Genomic DNA, 20155 nt, shown 5'->3' with positions numbered 1-20155 from the left:
TGGGTCAATGTGTGAATGCAGCCAAATGAAAAAACTTGTTCAAAAGCTGTGGATGCGCGGTGAGAGCGCGAGAGAGACACAGTTAGATCCCAAAGGACTCCGTGAGGTCTCCGTGCAAGCGCAATTGACTTATCACTGCGTCTACACTGCGATTAGCTGCGTTCCTTGAGCGCGCCGACGCAGCGCTGCTTGAGATCTTACGGCGCTGTTACTACGCTTCTACGGCGTGTTTATTAGAACGCAGAGCCACGGCGCGTACTTTGTGCATGATTAAAGTGCGCGCCGTCGCACGGCATTCTAAAATGTTCAAGGCATTCCCACTGCGAAAGAGGGACGAAAATGCCGTTGCGTTGTTACGGCGCTGTAGGATACTCTTCTGCGTTTACCTTGGCGTTTTACATTATTTAAGGACACAGCAGGATCGCCGTAAATATGCAGCTCCGGTGTGCTAGGGGTTTTATACGCGTTACCTCCAAAAGGAGAAAAGATGTCAAAATTTACCATTATAAATTTGCGTAAGAAATAGTTCTCATTTCTGAGATATTTTGCAGTATAAATTATAGTATGCCTTTACAAATGTCTTGGATATTTTAATTTTGTCTTTCTTTGAGAGTATTGTATATTTTTAAACGGTCAAATGCGCTGCATGAATACCTTTGGACTGACTTAATGATAAAGTTACAAGCATCTGGCACAAAACAATATATATATATATATATATATATATATATATATATATATATATATATATATATATATATATATATATATATATATATATATATATATATATATGGTATTATTTACTTTTATTCCGTGTATAAGCATATTCATTTGCTGTGCATGCGACCCAAACAACATCAAAAGTTGCTTTGTAGCACGAGAGGAAAAAAAATAAATCTTAACAAGATTATAATTGTTTGCAATATAAAGGCAAAATTAATGTTGTGAATTTTTTACAAAACTCAACTAGGATATTCATGTTTACAAAAAAAAATTATTTCTTTGCAACCTACATGTAGTGACTCACAAAGTTAAATTGACTTTTATTATCAATCATCAACAGACAACAGGGTATATCTAATAACCTTCTTTTAGAAATAGATTTGGTTATTACTGGATAAAATGATATCGTTATTTGAAGCACATTTTGCAACCCCCCCCCCCAAAAAAAAAAACAACGTCATTTCTAGCAATTAACTTACCCTATGGTAAGACATTAAACCTTTGAGACTGTATTACGCATCTACAGGACATCCCCAATGAATTTACAAGAAATTATATTTCATATTGTGTAAAAGGTAGAAAGAGTTCTGGAAAGCAGGTTTCGGGGGGTAAAGAGGCCTCATTTTAAGCTAATTTGGTGCATGTATAAAACCCTATTCAAATATCAAAAGAACACCCAAAATCATATCCTAAGAGATGATAAGTAAAATCCGTAACATTTAAGAGGAATATGAGAAACAAAAACGTGACGGAAGGAACATGGTAACAATAAACCCGAACTCTTTGAAGAAAGTAGGGCATAATCAAGAAGTCGAATTTAAAAAAAAAATGTCAACAGAGTAACTCTGAAATAATTTAACTGGATGTGTTTAAGGTATCAACACTTACATTAGTGCACATTTGTTACAAGAAGAAAACTGCAGAGACTTACGAACATTTCAAAAACTTTCCTTAAGAAAATCCGTCTTAAATAAAAAGATTCAAACTTATCTTGATAGTCATACATATCCCTTATGAATATGGGGTTGAAATTATTAATGAAATTCAAATAAGCACTCAACAATATTTCTAAATGTCAATCCTTATAAATAAAATAATTTGAAATGTTCAACATTTCGTAACAGATATATGTTTTTATCAATGACACAGAAAAAAGACAACAAGGATTGAAATCAAATTCCTGTGACGACAGGTCAAAACATTAAACTAGTATTTCTCTTCACATGCTTAATATGATTAAAAAAACATTTAGTGTTTATCTTTACGCCTTTCTTTTAACAAATAAATGAATAAACGTAAAAAGTAAATAATGTAAAGCAATTATTTTGAATTTTCATCCATACGTTAATTAGGAGATACATGTATAGTCATATATATCATATATAATCGAATTTGAGTCGGAAATATTATGATGATTGTGTGCAGTTCTTGATTGTTTAGGTTGCTGGAGGTTTCAACAAACTGGTAACCTTGTAAGAACTGGATAACATAGATTTAAGTTTTGTCAGTTTCTGAAAAGCTGTAAATTACATTCAGTTTATGTTAAAAATTGAGTGGCTCATACATTATGGATGTCACCAGGCTTGGGGTAATGCTAAATGTAATGGTAATGCATTGCAATGCATTACATGTTTTCAAAGTAATGCTAGTAATGTGTAATGCCTCAAAATTAGCATTACAAGTAATGCTAATGTAATGCATTACTTTCCAAAATCTAGTGTAATGCTGGCATTACATGGCATTACTTTGCATTACTATGCATTTTTATGCATGTTCACTTTAAATAAAATGTGATGAATAAAGGAATAGTTGAAATTGAATTTGATTAAATTTATTTTTAAAGAAGAAAGAAATAATTCTATTTGAGAAAAAAATATTTTAATTGTACATGTTTTATTAAAAAAGTTTTTTTTAAAATTCTTTTTTGAATTGTTTATATTACTAAAGATAACATCACAAGTTCATAACATTTTTAAGAGTGTTGTTATTAAGAGTTTTTAATTATGTAAACAATTTACTCCAATTAGTTTGCACTTCAATAAGAAATGTGTCAACAACACACTATGCCCCCAGGATAATCTAAGTATCAAAACAATCTATTGTTTTAAGAAGTGCTAAACACCCCAATCCCCTTACCTTCGCTATGTCACGATAGAATAGGAGACAGACATGCACCTTTAAAAGCAAAATGAATGCACAGTCCAACCATGATGAAAATCAATATCACTTCCAATATTATTACCTATTTGAAAATAATCTTACTTATTTTCTCTCTCTTTCTCCATCGGTCTCTCTCTCTTGTATATTAATTACACTGTACATTAGTTTAGACTGATAGAATTTCGAAAATACAAGATTTATGTATTTAATCTATTATTGCACTTAATATATCCTAAGATAAAGATCGTCAAACAGTATTTTCCAGTCCAAGCTTAATTGACTGCTCCTGCAAAACATTTATTTAGTATAGCCCGGAAGATGGATGCATTTAAAAGATGAACCCTTTGAAACTTCGATCATAAAGTGCAACAGCAATCTTTTGTCTTAAAGTGTCCTCCGGAAAAAGAAATACGATTAAAATATATTAAGAAATATAACTGGGAAAAATCATCTGTTTATAAATTAATAAAATTAAGTGTCCAAAATTATAAAGATTTGTGTAATCTGGGGATATATATCTATATTTAGCTTTTAAAAACCGCAACATTATTTCATAAATTGTTTTTTGTTACGCATGTTATCCTGTGTCTCTATTTCATATCTGATATTGTATCATGCCAAATGTCTATAATATTATTTTACTTATGTAATATGTTGTTCATATTGCCACAATATGATTATATATTGAGCAAATAAAGAATGACTCTTGTTTATTCATTGAATTTGAACCTGATACTGAGCATGAAGCTGTAGATATGTTAAAGAGTGTTGTATATTTGAAACATTTGCAAAAACTCTTTATTAGCTTTACTTTTAAAAATAAAAGTAATGGTAATGGTAATGCATTACTTTACCTATGTAATGGTAATGTAATGCATTACTTCAAGAAAATCAAGTAATGGTAATGGTAATTTAATGCCCAAATTCATGAAGTAATGATAATGTAATGCATTACTTTACAATGTAATTCGCCCCAAGCCTGGATGTCACTATTTTAAACTTTAAAAAAAAAAGTAAATGAAATGAGTTGATTCACTCTGAGTGGATTTTGTATTGTATAATGCAGATGTTTCCAAGGTTTGAGAAGGATATGTGCCCTTTTTTCGACACCCGACTTAAATTACTATTTTACACGTAAATAAAAAATGACATGATAAAAAAAGACACAGCAAGCCAATTGAAGATAAGACATGTAAGGTAAAAATGGATGGGCATACTGTTTTTTATATCTATCAAGGTCAATCAATAACACTGCAAAACAATTATGATTAAGGACCCTTCTTCCATTTTAATGGGAATATCAATTTTTCACTTTACTATACATGTACATTTATACATTCAATAATTCCTTCAAGCCTTGTAGCCCAAACTTAAAATATTGACTTTGTTTCACTCTAAAAGAAATGAATATATAATATTGTATTCGAGCAAAACTGTAAATATCAATTTTGAATTTCTCTGCATTGTAAGATGCAGTAAAAACGGTAACTCAGTTTGTAAACAAGAAATAAGAGGATCTTGTAAGCATATTGGGACGGAAAAAAATACGCTTATTTGATTTAGGGAATGGAGAAAATTCGTTTTTTGTTTCTCTTAAAGCTCGTAAGTTTATACAATTTGCATTAGGTGTATGTCAGTATGAAAGAGAAAATTGCAAAAACTAAAACTATATAGACCTAAATATTGAGATATTATTGTTTCAATACTACAGTGAGCGGTTCTAATCATTTTCCTGAAATCAAATCAAATCATTGTCGATAATTTGATTTACGAAATTTATAAAAATTGATTTTTTAATTATTTTCCTTGCGAGACAAAGTTCAACATATTAGGCCCCTCAACGAACGTACATGTATGAACACCATCTGTCTATTTTCGAATGATACTGTTCTTAATTTTAGCATGTTATTTACTCACAGTAGAAACTCATTAGCATGCAATGTACCAGCATTATTCTGACCAAATATAAGAAACCCGCTCAAAACGACAAATATAAACCTGTCTTTTTACAAAACTTGATTTTGCGACTAAAACAGAATATATTTTTTTTTTTCGATTATAGGTTACAACGAAACCTTATCGATTTCCTGTTTATCCTGTTAACGAATGTCCTAGAAGCAAAGATGAGTTTAAAACAGCAGCACAAAGAAGAAATTGCACAAAAGGGTTACGATATCTGTGTGCCCCCAATAAATACCTATCATCTCTAATAGAATTTTGCACAGACCGACAAATAGGTCTTTATCAAAAAGGTATAATGACGAATATCATATGGGTGATAATTATTGATTAATTATTTGAATAATATGACTATATAACACGTGTTTACAAAATTCATTTATTTTTAAATGACATCGTTCTTATTTGTACCACATTTTAGGAATTTATAGAGCAAGTAGTTTGGCAATAAAATAATCATGTAATAAATTTGATTATAATACAATGTATTTATAACATGTGTATTGTTAAGGCATCTAAATACAAACATATAATCTTTAGAATAAAAAAAAAAGCCCGTTATGACACATGATTATTGATTACTGTATTAAAAATATTAAAATATCAACAGGTAACTGTGTAATACTGGAAGGTACAGGTGACCTGGATCATTACAGCTGTGTGGAAAAATTCAACAGTAGCTGTCCTTTGGAATTTTATAATGACGAAGAAATCTATAAATGTGAGTGATGTTTACTTTGAAAAAAATGAATATTTTTCTAGCAATACTTTCAAACTTAAGAATTTTTAAAATGGTACTTTATTTCTTAGTCGATAAAAAAGGTCGATGTAAAAAAAACAAAAAAACAACAACTTCTTACTTGTAAAACGATGCATCTTGTTCCGACCATTATTAGGACCGTTTAAGGTGTTATGGGACACCTGCCAATACTTATATGTTTCAAAGATCACAGCAATATTCAATACTTCAACTGTTTTAGAATTTTCAAAGTTTTCAATATTTAGCCAAAAAATTAGGTTTAAAAAATTAGAAAGGTAAAAATTCAAAAACCCAAGCGCGATTTATACTCGTAACTTATAGATTCGTAGTTTATGAAAGGGAATTACAGCCAAACGTCTATGTATCTTCTTTTTATTCTACTTATGCGTACTTCTTTCTTCTTCTGTATATTTACACTTGCATGTCACTTTATTGTTTTTTCATATTCATGTTTATCCGATTTCACTCTGATTTTCTTTTATTCTTTACGGTTTTTGTAATTCTGTTTTGCAATATTCTATTCTTATTTGTGTAAATTCTTACTTTTATCTCTGTTACAAACGAAACTTAAAGCACGCTAAATAAAGACGAATATCAGTTGTATGAATTTAGTGCTGCTTTATGACGTCAGGCAGCAGTGTGGACGCTACAACTGCTCCTCCCGGAAATTAATCAGCGAAACTAACAAACGACATAAATATCATTAACTGGTAAAAAAACTATTTTATACGAAGGCTCAATAAGATACGTATTTTCATACATGTACATGCACAATGCATATGTGCAGTTTTATTTTTAAAAATCCCGTGGGGGGTGGGGGTTCTGAGAGATAATTTTGTATTAATTATTTTATTGGTTGATTAAATAAGTATGAATTTTTCTAGGGGGTCAGATCCAAAATGATATGTACTGTTTATATATATTTGAGTCAATAAATTGTGGTGGTTAGAGACATGAATTGAACATCAATTTTTTTTGTATTTGAGGGGAAAGACGTGGACGTAGGGCGATGCACTGCTTTGTTCATGTGGAACATGTAGATGAAATTAAAATAAAAGTAAATTAAAGTAAGATATGTTATTGGAAAAAGGGTTGTGGTACGTAATACATGTGCGTAGAAGCTTGTCCTGTACACTAATATATGTTCGTGTGAAAATTATCACGTGCATAAATTACTATATGACTCACATTAAGCTACAGTACATGTACTATATATTCCTCATAAAACGCAAGGAATTAAAAACTTGCATATCCCCGTAAAATTCAGTTAAAGATACCAAAGCAGGTTTTCAAGCTTTAATCATTCTTATGAACTTGTGAATTAAACAAAGTTTGGTGCGTGCGAAAGTTTTTTGCCAATATGCACAAAATGGCTGAATTTCAGAGCTAAATACACTCAGCAACATTAGCGAACCGTATTTATTATGACGCTACCATTGAGTTACACATTACAGAAAATACACAAAAATAAATCACGCTAAGGAGATTAAAACACGGCATGTTATATCGATGAACATACTTTTTAGTCTTAATTCTAAATCAAATCTTATTACATATTCATACACATCACTGCTAAGACAGCATTTACTTAAATTTCTAAGGCATATTTCTTTAAAATGACCTGCAAGTGTGATGGTCGCATCAATCAAATCTCGCACAAAACTTTTTAAAAATACATATATATATTCAATTATAACTTTAGTGACCCATGTGTTAAGACACATGTGCATTTGGAGTCATCACGTGTCTATCACGTGACATTAATATTTATAAAAACAATACTAGGTCACATATATTTTACAATATCACAATGTTATAACCCCTTCTAATTTTTTTTTTAATCTTGCATGTATAATTTAAATGTGATCTCTACCACTTAAAATCACTGCTGCCTTATTTGAATCGAGTTAATTACAACGCCATTTCTAAAAATACACCCGACAATCCATCATTTACTGGGGTATTGCGTCATTTTTCATCAGCAAATTAGCAAATTCGAAGCCGAATTTTTCATGTACCTCTATTCTTCTTTGATCACTGTGTAAAATATCAAAAGTAGCCATGCAGGTTATCGTCTTGTGAAAGTATGTCTAAGAATAATAAACATTTATTTTCCTCAATTCGACCCCTTTTCAAAAAATGCCGATGTGGATTTTGGCTAATGGAAAAAACTCTGTATAAGATAGAATTGCGGGTAAATTTGAATTTCATTACGAGCATTTTGCGATATTTGTCCTTTTTTGAAGTAAAATTGTCAATTATGTATAAATTTCATACATTTATAAATTTCAAGTGACAGCGTGGTTCAGTATCTCATCAACAGAGATAACAAAAGAAATAACTACGATATGCATTACTTGTTTTTTATTCAGCGACAATCAAGAACTCATGTTTTAATACCTTTGAATAATTTAAATTTATGTTGATTAAAACAACAAAAATATAGATTTACAAACATTTATTATTCATTTTTCAAGGGAAATATTGAAGATTATTACGAGCATTTGGGTATCATTATTACAAAACTGAAATTAACAAATAAATTGTCATTATTAATACAATAACATAGAAGAATGGTTTCAAATGTCACTTACAATTACATAAAATAATGATTTTAAATGCCATTTGGGCGATTACATGTACATTACTTATATTTTGTGTTTTTTTCCCTAAATTTTGATTTCTTTATATATATCATTATCAACATCGCATGTTGTCTTTCGGCAATTAACAAATGTTCCCATTAAATTGAAATAAATCAAAAGTCAACTTAATATTCCAAATTAATTATCTGACATGACTTAGGTATAAATGTTTACAATGGCAGACACCCCTTCCCCCCTTTCATCCCCCGCCCAAAATATTCTTTATCATCTAGGAATAAAGCAAAGCAATCAATGGGGCATACTCTTACAGAAAGTTTAAAAACATTTTAAATCAACTGAAAACACACAAACACATGTAGGGTTGGCGCCATCCACGGACAATATATGTAAGGCACTGTACTTTTAAAACTTGCCAAAAAACATATTAAATGTATTTGGATAAAATAAACTAGGGTGCTGAAGAAGCTGATTGTAATGAGTCACTGGAGCAAACAGTTCATGGAATCAAGCACCATTACACAGGTAGACCATCCCTTTCACCGCTTCTACAAAAGTAGTATAGAAGTCTACAAATTAAGTAAATGTATAAGCTACGGCGAAAATTAAATCATCAAGTTATCAGTTATTTTGACTTGAACTCAAATTTTATGCAGCGATTTTTTTGACCGATCTTTGTCATTGATAGCAAGGGGTACTTGCATGATGCAAGTAAAATGAAGGCGATTACAGTCTAGTTGTAGCTTTTTTTCAATGTAATGCTACCTAACAAGAATTATTGTTATTGTTTCGAATAATATTTTAATCATCTGCAAGGACAATCAGCATGCCTGATAAACAATATCATTTAAAAATTGTTTTGATAAATTAAGCATGTTAAAAAAATGATTTGATAGTTAACATAGATTAGCGAAACAGTACAAAATTAAATTTTAATTATCACAGCAACTTATACTTATTGTATCATCTTTTTTATTCGAGACAATAATTTGAAGTACTATATTATAACTACGACACAGTTATATTCAAATTAGTTTAATTTTAAATAAATAAGAATGTTTCTTAATTTTATTGTAAACAAGCTGCACGAGCAGTGACATTTTTTTTGAATCCACATGGATCAGCGATCATAAGTCATACTTCAGAGCATTTTTTTAGAGAAGAAATTATTTCTTGTAATTTGTTAACACTACATGCAAATATCAACAAAATATTGATGTCATGTAATTGTTAACATATATAATATATGTCATGTATCTATATCAAATTGACACAGTCTTAGACCGTTAAACTACTTATCAGCAACATTGATACATGTATAGTATCGCTGATTAATCAATAATCAATGTGGAAGGTTGTGTATTCGTATAAAATCTAATGTCTGATGGTAAACATTTGGATTAAGATGCTCTTAGAATATTATTTAAAATATATAATTAGGGTCTTCCGTTTCCAACGGAAGACCCTCTTGTTATTCTATTGTTTCTTTTTATTATTATTATTTTTCTTTTTCTTTATTTTTCTGACTTTTTTAAAGCTTAATATCTCAAAAAGTTTTCAACAGATTTACATAAAACTTTCAGGGATTATGTTGCATTATCGTGCCTCAAAGATTTAAATTTTAAATTACAACGTCACTTCCGTTTTTACGTTACGTCAATTTTAAAATTTTAAAAAAGTGATTTTGTCCAGGGCGTTTTTCAAAAATGCTTCAAGATAGAGACTTGGAATATTCTGTGTTGAAGCTTTGATTGTTTTTATTTGGACATAAGGCTGGAATTTAGTTTCCGTCACTTCCAGTCCAAACCGGAAGTGTTTTAAAATTTTCGAATTTTCGAATTTGTCGTTTCAATTTCAAATGTTTATGAGGTTTGTAGAGTTGGTCATGCTGAATACGAAACTGAAATCCGTTTGAAAATCGGACGATGCATTACAGAGATATCGGGGTTTAAAATTTGATTTTTCCGGAAATTTTGATTCCGCGTCCTTGGTTTAAAAAATAGCGTAATGTACAAAGTAAAATTAACTCGTACCAAAAATAATTGCTAAGTCGTACCTGAACACATTCGGAATTTTTTTGTTCAGTCGTTCTTAAAATCGGAAAGGTTTTTGTTAAGTCGTACTATAAATCATTCGCATTTTGTTAAGTCGTACCAGGTATAATTCGATTTTTTTCATCTTTTTATTTTAGTTACTCTTGTTATTGGTTTAAGAGCTCTGCTTCTTACTGGAACTTCCAACTTTACTTCCAACATTATCGGAAGACCCACTCGTTGCTTTGCAACGAGCTTTGCTCTAGTTTTCAACTACAGTTATTGCCGAGACCAAAGAGATGCTGCAAACATTATTTTCAATTACACCAAGAAGGTCATCAGTAAATCATCACATCAGAAACACCTATTTGTCTCGCACTGATCATGAAAGTACAACTTCAAACTGTAAACATTTTTTAAACCACGTCAATAAAAGACAGTCAAAGTGAAATCGGAAAAGAATGAATATGAAAACAATAAAGTGATATACAGGTGTACATGTACTGAAAAATAAAGAAATAAGCGTATTAGGAATAAAATTAAATCAATTAAAAACATTGTTCATGTAAATGTATAGACTATTTTGTTTCATTAAGATAAAAATCATTAATCCCCGTGCGTTGTTTCAATAGGGTGGTACGGTACATATGTCGATATTATTGTCGATTAAAGTACATTATAATAAAACTATTTTCACCGGTTAAGAATTTTTAAATTTTACAATATTTAACCTAAAAGTACGTTTAAAACTTGTTTGGAAGGTGACAGTTTTTTAAAAACCCAGCGGAATCCGAACTTATGACTTACAGATTCGAAGCGAGCCCTCTAACCCACTGCGCTACGCTGTTAGTGTTCTAATTAAGGTCTTTCGTTTCCAATGGAAGAACTTGTACTGATTCTAATGGCAAATTTTTATTAAGGTCGTCCGTGTCCAACGGAAGACCTTATTGTTTTCGTACTGTTTATTATTTTTTTTTTCCAAATTTTGTGCACGTGATTTCTCGAAAACTACTCAACTGATCTAGACAATTTTTTCACCGATGATGGGACATTATCTGAATTTATATGTTTATGCATTTTTTATCGTCGTCACTTCCGGTGCGGATTTACGGTAGTTTTGTATTTTTTACGACCAATTTTGTACAGAGCTGATCTAAGAAACTATAAGAGATATGACTTTGAAATTTTCAGGATAGGTAGACCATGGTTTGAAGTCGTGCACTACATAGTTGTTTTGTACCAGTGGCGCTATTCCTTGGAGGTCGCTTAGGCACAAAAATGGGGTACAAAGTTTTGAATCAAAATGTTCATACGTTTGGATCATTATCTTTTTATTGGTTGATATTTTTTTTAAGACATATAGAACAAGAGTAGTAGAGAATCAAAGTTCTATCCAACAAAATCAAGAAAATGGGGCTGGCCCCTTTATTTAGGAATCAAGTATTATTGTGAAAATCATTATTCCTGTCACTATTAGGCCTTAATGGTGGGACTAAAACCATTAAAATTAAATCAATATTTAAAACATATTCCTGGCATGGTAGTGGCAAGCTTTTATCTCTCTACCAAAATTGTGAAAATCAAGACTCGTAAATTCTATTACGAATAACTTGAAAACGATAAATATTTTGTTATGCATTATAAAATCAAAGTAGTTGATCGCTACAATATCTGTTTGAAGAAGTCATCATCAGGCCCATGTTTGACGTATCTAGGGATATTTATTCATTATCTTAAAATGATATTCAAAATTCTCTATTCATACGGTGACTTTTGATGACATGTTCAACTTCTTCTATCCAGTCGTCGACATGAATATCGTCCTTATCTTCATTTCCGCTGAATTTCTGCACATTACGGACTGATTTTAAATAAGTAGTTTTCGATTTGTATTCTTCGGTGTCCTCATCTATGCGTCTATCGAGTTCTTTTTGTAGAGTTTTTATTTGTTGTCTTAATTTCTTTGTCGTCATGGTTCGGCGTTTAAAGGTATTTCTATCAAAAGAGGTAACGGTACGTTCCGGATTTTTCACAGGTGAGTTGTTTTCAGCGATGACTGCTCACTGGATTTTGTAGACATTCTTCCTCACACAAGAATCACCATTGACTAGATACCGGCGACGCCATTTGTAACCAAGTAAATAATAAAGACTAGGTTCTGTGTTCAGGATGTATACAAAAAGGTGACTCTGTAAATAAATATAAACACATATAAATAGATATACAATTTATACACAGTAATTCGTTACGGTTTAAATAAATCTTTAAACTTTGTTATAATCTTAGTTTACTTGGTGTAAACACTAAGAAAAGTTATGTTATATAAATTCATACAATAAATACATTTTGCGAGGTGTTGGTGTACAAAATCGCCGGACTCACAGTGAAACAAAATCAAAAGTTAACGGGTTTTATAATAATAGAAATGATTTGATTCGATAATATTGGCCAATGGGCACAACGGCCAATAAACAAAGGAAAGAAAGTGTTCACCAACTCAATCCACCTGCGCACAAGAACAAGCGTAACTTGCTTAATAATTAGATACTGTAAATTTTAAATCTGCCCACACTACATAAAGTATTATATTGTATTATATGTTTATTACGAACTGAACGTATAGATGTATTTGAACAGATCCAGCGTGCCTAGAAATTGATAAGGAGCTCCGGTGTTTTGCTGCTGATAACGGCTGCAAAAAAAGGTAGTATTTGATAACGGTTGCAAAAAACGGTGTTATTTGATAATGGTTGCAAAAAAGGTAGCACTTTGATGTATGTACATGTACATGTATTAAGTACAATGTACATACGTATATGGTCAAGATAACTGAAAATATATTTAAATCTTATTCATATTGTAGAGAATTTAATACTACAAATTCAAATCTCAACATTTCCAAACCGGAAACTGTCGGGGATGAAACTTTTAGAGGAGCTTCTCGTGGATGGCTTGCAATTGGTTACATAATTGCAACTGCTGTAGTTTTAGCGGTGATAATACTAAGCTGGATCATATTTCAGAAAAGAAAAAGGGGTAATTATAACAGATATAATCCACACACTAATATAACTTTTTTGACGGCTATAGCTGTATTGCGAGTGATCATTTATCATATCTATTAAAGAAATCGTTTTACGGTCATATGATGTAATTTGAACCCCGAACCCCAAGTAGTATTGACCAATGACACCGAAAGTAATATGGACCTTGCAATCTAGGTTTGTATCACTTTTTTGTCCGTTGTCGATATTGCTTGATGTGGGTCCAGATAAGCACAAATCAACACAACTCAATCCATAATTGTAATTCATTACAAATAATCGTTTATAGTAGTTTATAACGCTCATAACATAAGATAACTTAGCATAGAATTGTATATGGGTAATTGTCATTTTTGTACGACAGTGGTGACCTTATCATTAGATGAGAGGCGCTTGACGTATAACTTGTGTGAAAGCATTATCGTATTAAATTCAAGTTTGTTGAAATTAAATGTTGATCTATAGGGATAGGGTTAAGCCATATTAGGAGGAAGTCAAACTTTAACAAAGGAATATAGATAAATTTGAAACCAGTCGGCCAGAATAGTTAAACCATTTTTGATAGCCAATGAATTGCGACCCACTTTGCTTTCCTACAACCCTTGGCAGATTAGCCGACAAAATTAAAACTTCAGCAACAGAATATAATTGGCTGCGAAGACAGGCGATTGTAGGGAATCTACTAATTGGCGGTGTAGTTCCTTGTGTTTTATACAGAATTTAAATCATATCATTATTACAATGTTTATGTGGTTATTGAAAAGCATACGATATATAATTACAAATATATTTGTTTTTTATTGTTTGATTATTTTTTATTTTTTACACGACCATTTCTTCTAATATCTTTTAGGTGATAAATACGTATTTAAGCTGCTCCAATTTAACTCAATTGCTAGACGGCATTGTTCTAATTCTGAAGACAGTGCTGTGTTATTTCTGAAAACATTGACAAAATCTGCAAAGGGTTGTTGAGGGGCTGAATGGATCGTAAACCCCTGGCTAGAGAACATGGCGATTTACTTGTGCGAAAGCATTCTTAGGTAGGATAGATTACGGTTTGTTCAAATAATTATATCCGGGATTACAATAAAAGGATTTGGCCACAACTGGGAGATCGATAGAAATTTTACGTAGAAATATACAGATAATATAACAAGAAAAGTCTTTTTTAAAAATCTCATCAAAAGCCAATTGGCGAGAATGGTTGTAGCTGTTATGGTAAAGAAGATATAAAGTTGTTCAAATCATTAAACCCTAGAGGTTGGATTTGGCAAGAGTGAGATAACAGATCAAAACATCTCGAAAAATCACAAATGATGTGATATATGGTGTCATTAATGTGCAAGCATCAATACATTTTATTATTCTAAACTGTTTAGACTGTGGCTCGTCGACATCGCACGTGTTTTAAAATTTGATGTAGATTTCTACTTGTATGAAATGATGTTCAAGATTTTACTCAAAAAGGTCATCATTTAGATATAACTATGAAATCATCAAGGTACAAAAGGGACTCATTTTTTAACATAAGTATATTTGCAGAAAAAAATATGAAAATATGTTTAAACAGAATCTACTCTACCATAATATCCAGATATTTTGTATAAAACAGGTTGATCAAGCGAGCGACGTGGTTGCCTTTGGTTTTAAAAAGGGTTTCGTTTATAATATAAATATTGTATATACCGGATTACACAACAAGATGTGCATAATATATATATATATATATATATATATATATATATATATATATATATATATATATATATATATATATATATATATATATATATATATATATATATATATATATTATATCTTTTTCTCATGTAAACAGTTTGTTTCTTATAAGAAGAAGATAGAATCACTTATTTATAAATTATATTTCAATATTTGTAGAGCAAGTTGAGAAATGTAAAGATAATAATGAAAATGGGTCTTTACTAAAAGATAACCCGGAAATAGATGATGATAAACTCCGACAGTTCCTAAGTAAAGGCGAGATTACCGTTTGCCATGTTAGATGCATCATAGTTGGTTGTGGAAAAGCGGGAAAGACGACTCTTTTAAAACGATTACAAAATGTTTCCTTTGACGAATTGATGCAGATTGAACGGACAGAAATGGTAGATTTCCACGTTAACAGTTTTGAGGTTCTGTTAGAAGAGGAAACGATAAAAAGTAACATTATTTGCATTTTTTATTTGTAGCTTCTCTATATCAAAATGAAGTTTTCAATTTTTTATCTTACGTTGATTTTAAAAGAATTAGACATAAAATGTCATTTCAAAGTTTAAACAAAAAAGAAAAGTTCCATTTTTTTAAGCAGAGGCGGTAGAGGGAGGCGTGTCATTAGAAGATTGAATTTTAGATTGTAAATTATTAAAATAGTGTTAGCTAATCAAAAGTGGGATACAGCGATTGTTGAAAATATCTACTTTTTAAAAAATGATATAACATCAACAACGGGCATTGCTTACAATAAGCGGTTTGCAAACTTTGCATATTAAAAGGAAAATATACATTTTGCAACTTGACAAATACGACTGCAATTTGTGATAATATCATGACGCATCTTTAGTTGTGAAACGACTCGGTGACTTTTACTATAGGAGTTGTTTGTTTTGAATCTGTGATACAGAACGATCCATGTATAAACTGATGATCAATATTTAATTGAGACTCCTCTCAATGACACTGGGATATAAAGTGAGCATAAGAATGTATATTAAAACACGTCTAATTTTTAGGGTGCACTTTTCTTTCTTTAGTGTTTCTTCTATTATCGCATCAGGATGTTTGGTTTATTTTGTTAAAATAAAAACAAATTGTTCTTGCAATCTTGCAAACATAAACATGGTAAATCAATTTTCTTTTCATCAATCCTCCCCGAGTTATGAGTTTATAAAAATAGTGTTGAAATGATTTATTTTAGAGCATGAATCGATAATTGTGAAGCGAGTCTATTATCGGGATAAGGTATAACATTATTTGTCGATTATTTTTCTTTTTATAACACATCAGGATTCAGAATTTTTTTTTTCGTAACTTTTTTTTCTATTTTTTCAAGGGAGATATTTTGATAAAAAATGTTTCCTCAACCCTTTTATGGAATTTAAAATCTGTTTGGCAATTTTAATGTTCTGCAATAATATTTTAGTTGATGGAAAACACTTCGGAAAATGTTATTCAACACGTCCAGTTGCTTCCATTGCTCATTACCTTTTCTCTATGATTTCTGAATAGTTTGTTCTCCGATGATCATTTCATAAATAATCTTGAATGTCATTTTTTTCTTTCCATACAAATCTTTTAAAACCTTATAGCAGTTTGAATTTTTGATCATTGTAATTCATAAAGATAATTTTAACAGAAATCAGTTGTTTTTCCCATGCAAATGTTTACGCCCAAGAATATCTATCTATTTTATATGTTTATAAATAAAGTTGCTCTAATTCACATTTATATTATTTGGTATATAATGTAATGTAACATGCAAACAAAGTATTTAAACAAAATAATCGCTTGTTTTGTTATTTTCATTTAAAAACGTCCTTGTTTATTGTTAAATAATGATAACGTGTACAAAAATTTGATTTTGTTACATGTTGACTGCCATTAGTGTTAACGACGTTTGGTGTTTTAGCTTTAGCTATGATCAAAATACATTGAGTTGCTTTTAACTTTAAAGGAACATCGTCACGATCTTGGTGAAAAATTATGTTTCCGATTTTAATGTTAACAATGCTTAAGACATACAACGAATATGCTGAACGTTAGGAACTGTTAATTTATGTTTAAAATAAGCAGGAACATAGTCAAATCAGCTTGAAAAAGATTGTTAGTGGTATATTAACCCAAGTAAACAAAACAGGACAGGACCCTTGTTTCCATGACAAAGAATTGTAAGCGCTGTATCTTGCTTATAACTGAACGACTGACTCTCAAATTTCATTTTATGATTAGAAATGCATTCTTAAGGCATTGTAAATAATAAAAGCTAAAAAATCGTGGCCATGGCCCTTAAACATTCTATTATAATGCAGGTGTAGAAAAAGAAGACACATTACCAACAATTTTGTTTTCGAAAGAAAAACTGGAGATGCCACTCAAAGAAAATGATGGAAAAATGGCAAAAGAAACACACCAACCAGGTATGTTTTGTGGTGTGTGTTCAAATGTCTATAAATAGAGCCTATTTATATGATCATGATATACTTTAAAAGCAGATATATTCCTTGAGGATTTAATTTCGTTATATTTGTTGGTGGAATAAATAAACGAAATTAAATCCATGACGAATTTTCAACCCAAGTATTAATAAATACAGAAATGATACACGATACATTTTAAAGATTACAATATGACGAAATTGAATGTTAACGGAATTGTATTTGGCTTAAAATGCAATGAAATTTTAACTTAATGAAAATATGTGCTTTTACGGAAAATATTGGAAGATTCTTGTTTCGATGACAACAAGGCGTATCATTATATGGTCTAGGTTTTATTAGGTTAGGTTTAAGGGGCAATTAGTGAACGAACGTTTCAAGAACAAGTTTGCATATAATGTCTACATAAACAAAAAATAAATTTTGTTTGCAAGCTATTACATGTATCTGTTTAGAAGGTTTAATTTTATTATCTATAATATCCTATCCTAATCCAAAAAAACCCCTGCTATAGTAAGAAAAACAAAGTTATGTCGAGATATCCTCTGTTTCAATATACAGCAAGACTCATTTATTGCGAAAATCAAGGGACCATTAAAAATACATTTTGTTATAGCCGTAAATCGTTTTGCGAGTGTATCGAATTTGTAAGAAATCTAATAGTGAATTCGTTATGAATATTCAGACAACAGTAGTTTAATTTAAAAAAAAAATTAAATTATTTGAATGTAGGGTATTTTACAAATGAATCTTAAACTTTCATGCGTCTTTGATTAAATCTGTTATGGAATATATTAGGGATGACAATCTCTCGCATAATTATTAATCGGTTTATTGCGTGTTTTCCGACAGATTAACCAGTTACACGTATCAAATTACGCACAGTTTTGACTAACTATTATTTTTGCTAAATTATTGTTATGAATTACAGAGAAAATAAAATATGTATAATTCTGTTTACATGTAAATTAGAATATAATGTTAAAATATTATCTTGTTACAACTGTTCCAAATGAAATTTAAAATGTCGAGCAACATCAACTGACCACATGTCGCAAATTTAGCTAGACCTCTAATGACAAAGTCCAATCAAATTTTAAATATCCCTTTGAAATGAATATCATTTCAGATAGATTAACATCATTACTTATGTGCCCGCTTTCGACAAAAACTGGTGTCAACTAAAGAGAAAAAAGTAAAATACACACATTAAACGTACTTGTAGGTACAGTAATGGTAATTGTAACGGTACTCAAGAGTCGTCTAAGTATTACTCATTAAGGATGTATGAAATGCTAAAAACATGGCAGTGCCGGTTTGTTTATGTATTCATTATAATTGACGCCTACTGACTTTATTAGACAATTGTCTTAGAAGGTAAACATTAAAATATATATTATAAAATTGCTTTTAAATATGCACCCAATAGAAAAACAATAAACAAACAAAATATGCATATAAATTAATTATAATTATAGTGTGCATATAAGTTAATTATAATAATAGTATTGTTAATTTTAGTTATCAGAACAAAAAAAAAGGGCTGAGCATATTTAACGTTAAAACCGTCATGAAACTAAAACCAAGACTACATGAAACCTTTAAGAGACTACAATCCTTAAAAAACTCCCAAAATTGTATGCAATAATTAAAAGCATATATTTTTCTTTGAACAACGAAATCATGTTTCAGAAATGATATGAAAACGATCCATACAAAGCAAGGCATTCTACAATCACATGTTTTTAGGTTCAACGGCAAAAACATGCCGCACTACATTAGATACTAATTTGTTCCGGAAAATGTATGTGAGGAAAGGACGGGATATGCTTTTTTTCTCAAAGTTATTGAATATTTCATGACAGTTCAGATTATATTAATAAAATCCGGAATTGGAAATTTGTTTTACATGTATATTTTAATCTGATTTATTTGTTAAATTAGTTTCATTTTGAGAAACATATTTCCTTAAAGCTCGTCTCTCTGTTTGTCATCTTATTCAATTGTTTACCATTTTTTATTATAAAAAGGGATCAGCAAAATTAATGTGTGATATTGTTTGAGTAATTATGAGTTATGTTCATGCAGCTTTAATATTCCAATGCACCACTTTTCTGATTTTTTAAAAATATTATATAACAATTAAAAATTTGTTGTAGGTATCAGAAAAAAAAATGTTTCTGAGAAATCTTCACTGAAAAATACAACACTTGGCCAGATAGAAAACATACCATTGGTTATACTTAAAAACCAAGCCACCAACGATAATACAGAAGATGAGGAAAAATTGATATTCGAACCACACTCCCCAGATATTGAACGTAATGAAAAACATGGCGAGGACATTGATGCAAATGTAGATAAAATCGATTTTGAAAAGTTTGCTATTTTAAAAATAAAAGATGCTGTGAATGAGTTATTGAATGAACAAGATTTGCGTCCACGAATAACCTTTTTAGATTTTGCAGGACAAAGTATGTACTATGCTTTTCACCAAATATTTCTTCGTCCTAAATCATGTTCTATATTAGTTGTGGATATGACGAAAAGTCTCTATGACAAAGTTAGTGATCAGGATGAAAATGAAAAGGAATATAGCCAATTTGCCTCATGGAGATACAAAGGTAATGAATTAATTTAACCTTTGTTTAGTTATGTGATGAGTGAATTCAACATGAAAAAACTATAGGCAATA

At 30.4% G+C, this 20155-nt stretch overlaps 1 protein-coding gene across 3 annotated transcripts in view; it reads left to right on the top strand.

Annotated features, from left to right (window-relative positions):
• The window catches only part of LOC128169406 (uncharacterized), a 127546-nt gene that overhangs the window by 7701 nt on the left and 99690 nt on the right, over positions 1-20155 (top strand). For 2 of the 3 annotated variants that reach the window (XR_008241532.1, XM_052835557.1), the window contains exons 3-9: positions 4949-5138; positions 5456-5566; positions 12879-12945; positions 13105-13277; positions 15188-15469; positions 17335-17442; positions 19620-20084. Coding sequence is in view for 2 of the 3 variants with exons in the window: in XM_052835557.1 (XP_052691517.1) it covers positions 4949-5138; positions 5456-5566; positions 12879-12945; positions 13105-13277; positions 15188-15469; positions 17335-17442; positions 19620-20084 (1396 nt within the window). In the remaining variant the exon portion in view is untranslated. The remainder of the gene's footprint in view (positions 1-4948; positions 5139-5455; positions 5567-12878; positions 12946-13104; positions 13278-15187; positions 15470-17334; positions 17443-19619; positions 20085-20155) is intronic. The other variant, XM_052835556.1, reaches the window with a different exon arrangement.

The sequence above is a fragment of the Crassostrea angulata genome, unplaced genomic scaffold (assembly GCF_025612915.1).
Source record: "Crassostrea angulata isolate pt1a10 unplaced genomic scaffold, ASM2561291v2 HiC_scaffold_127, whole genome shotgun sequence".
NCBI lineage: Eukaryota > Metazoa > Mollusca > Bivalvia > Ostreida > Ostreidae > Magallana > Magallana angulata.
The sequence above is the reverse complement of the archived record's forward strand: the minus strand, read 5'-3'. Positions and strand labels throughout refer to the sequence as shown.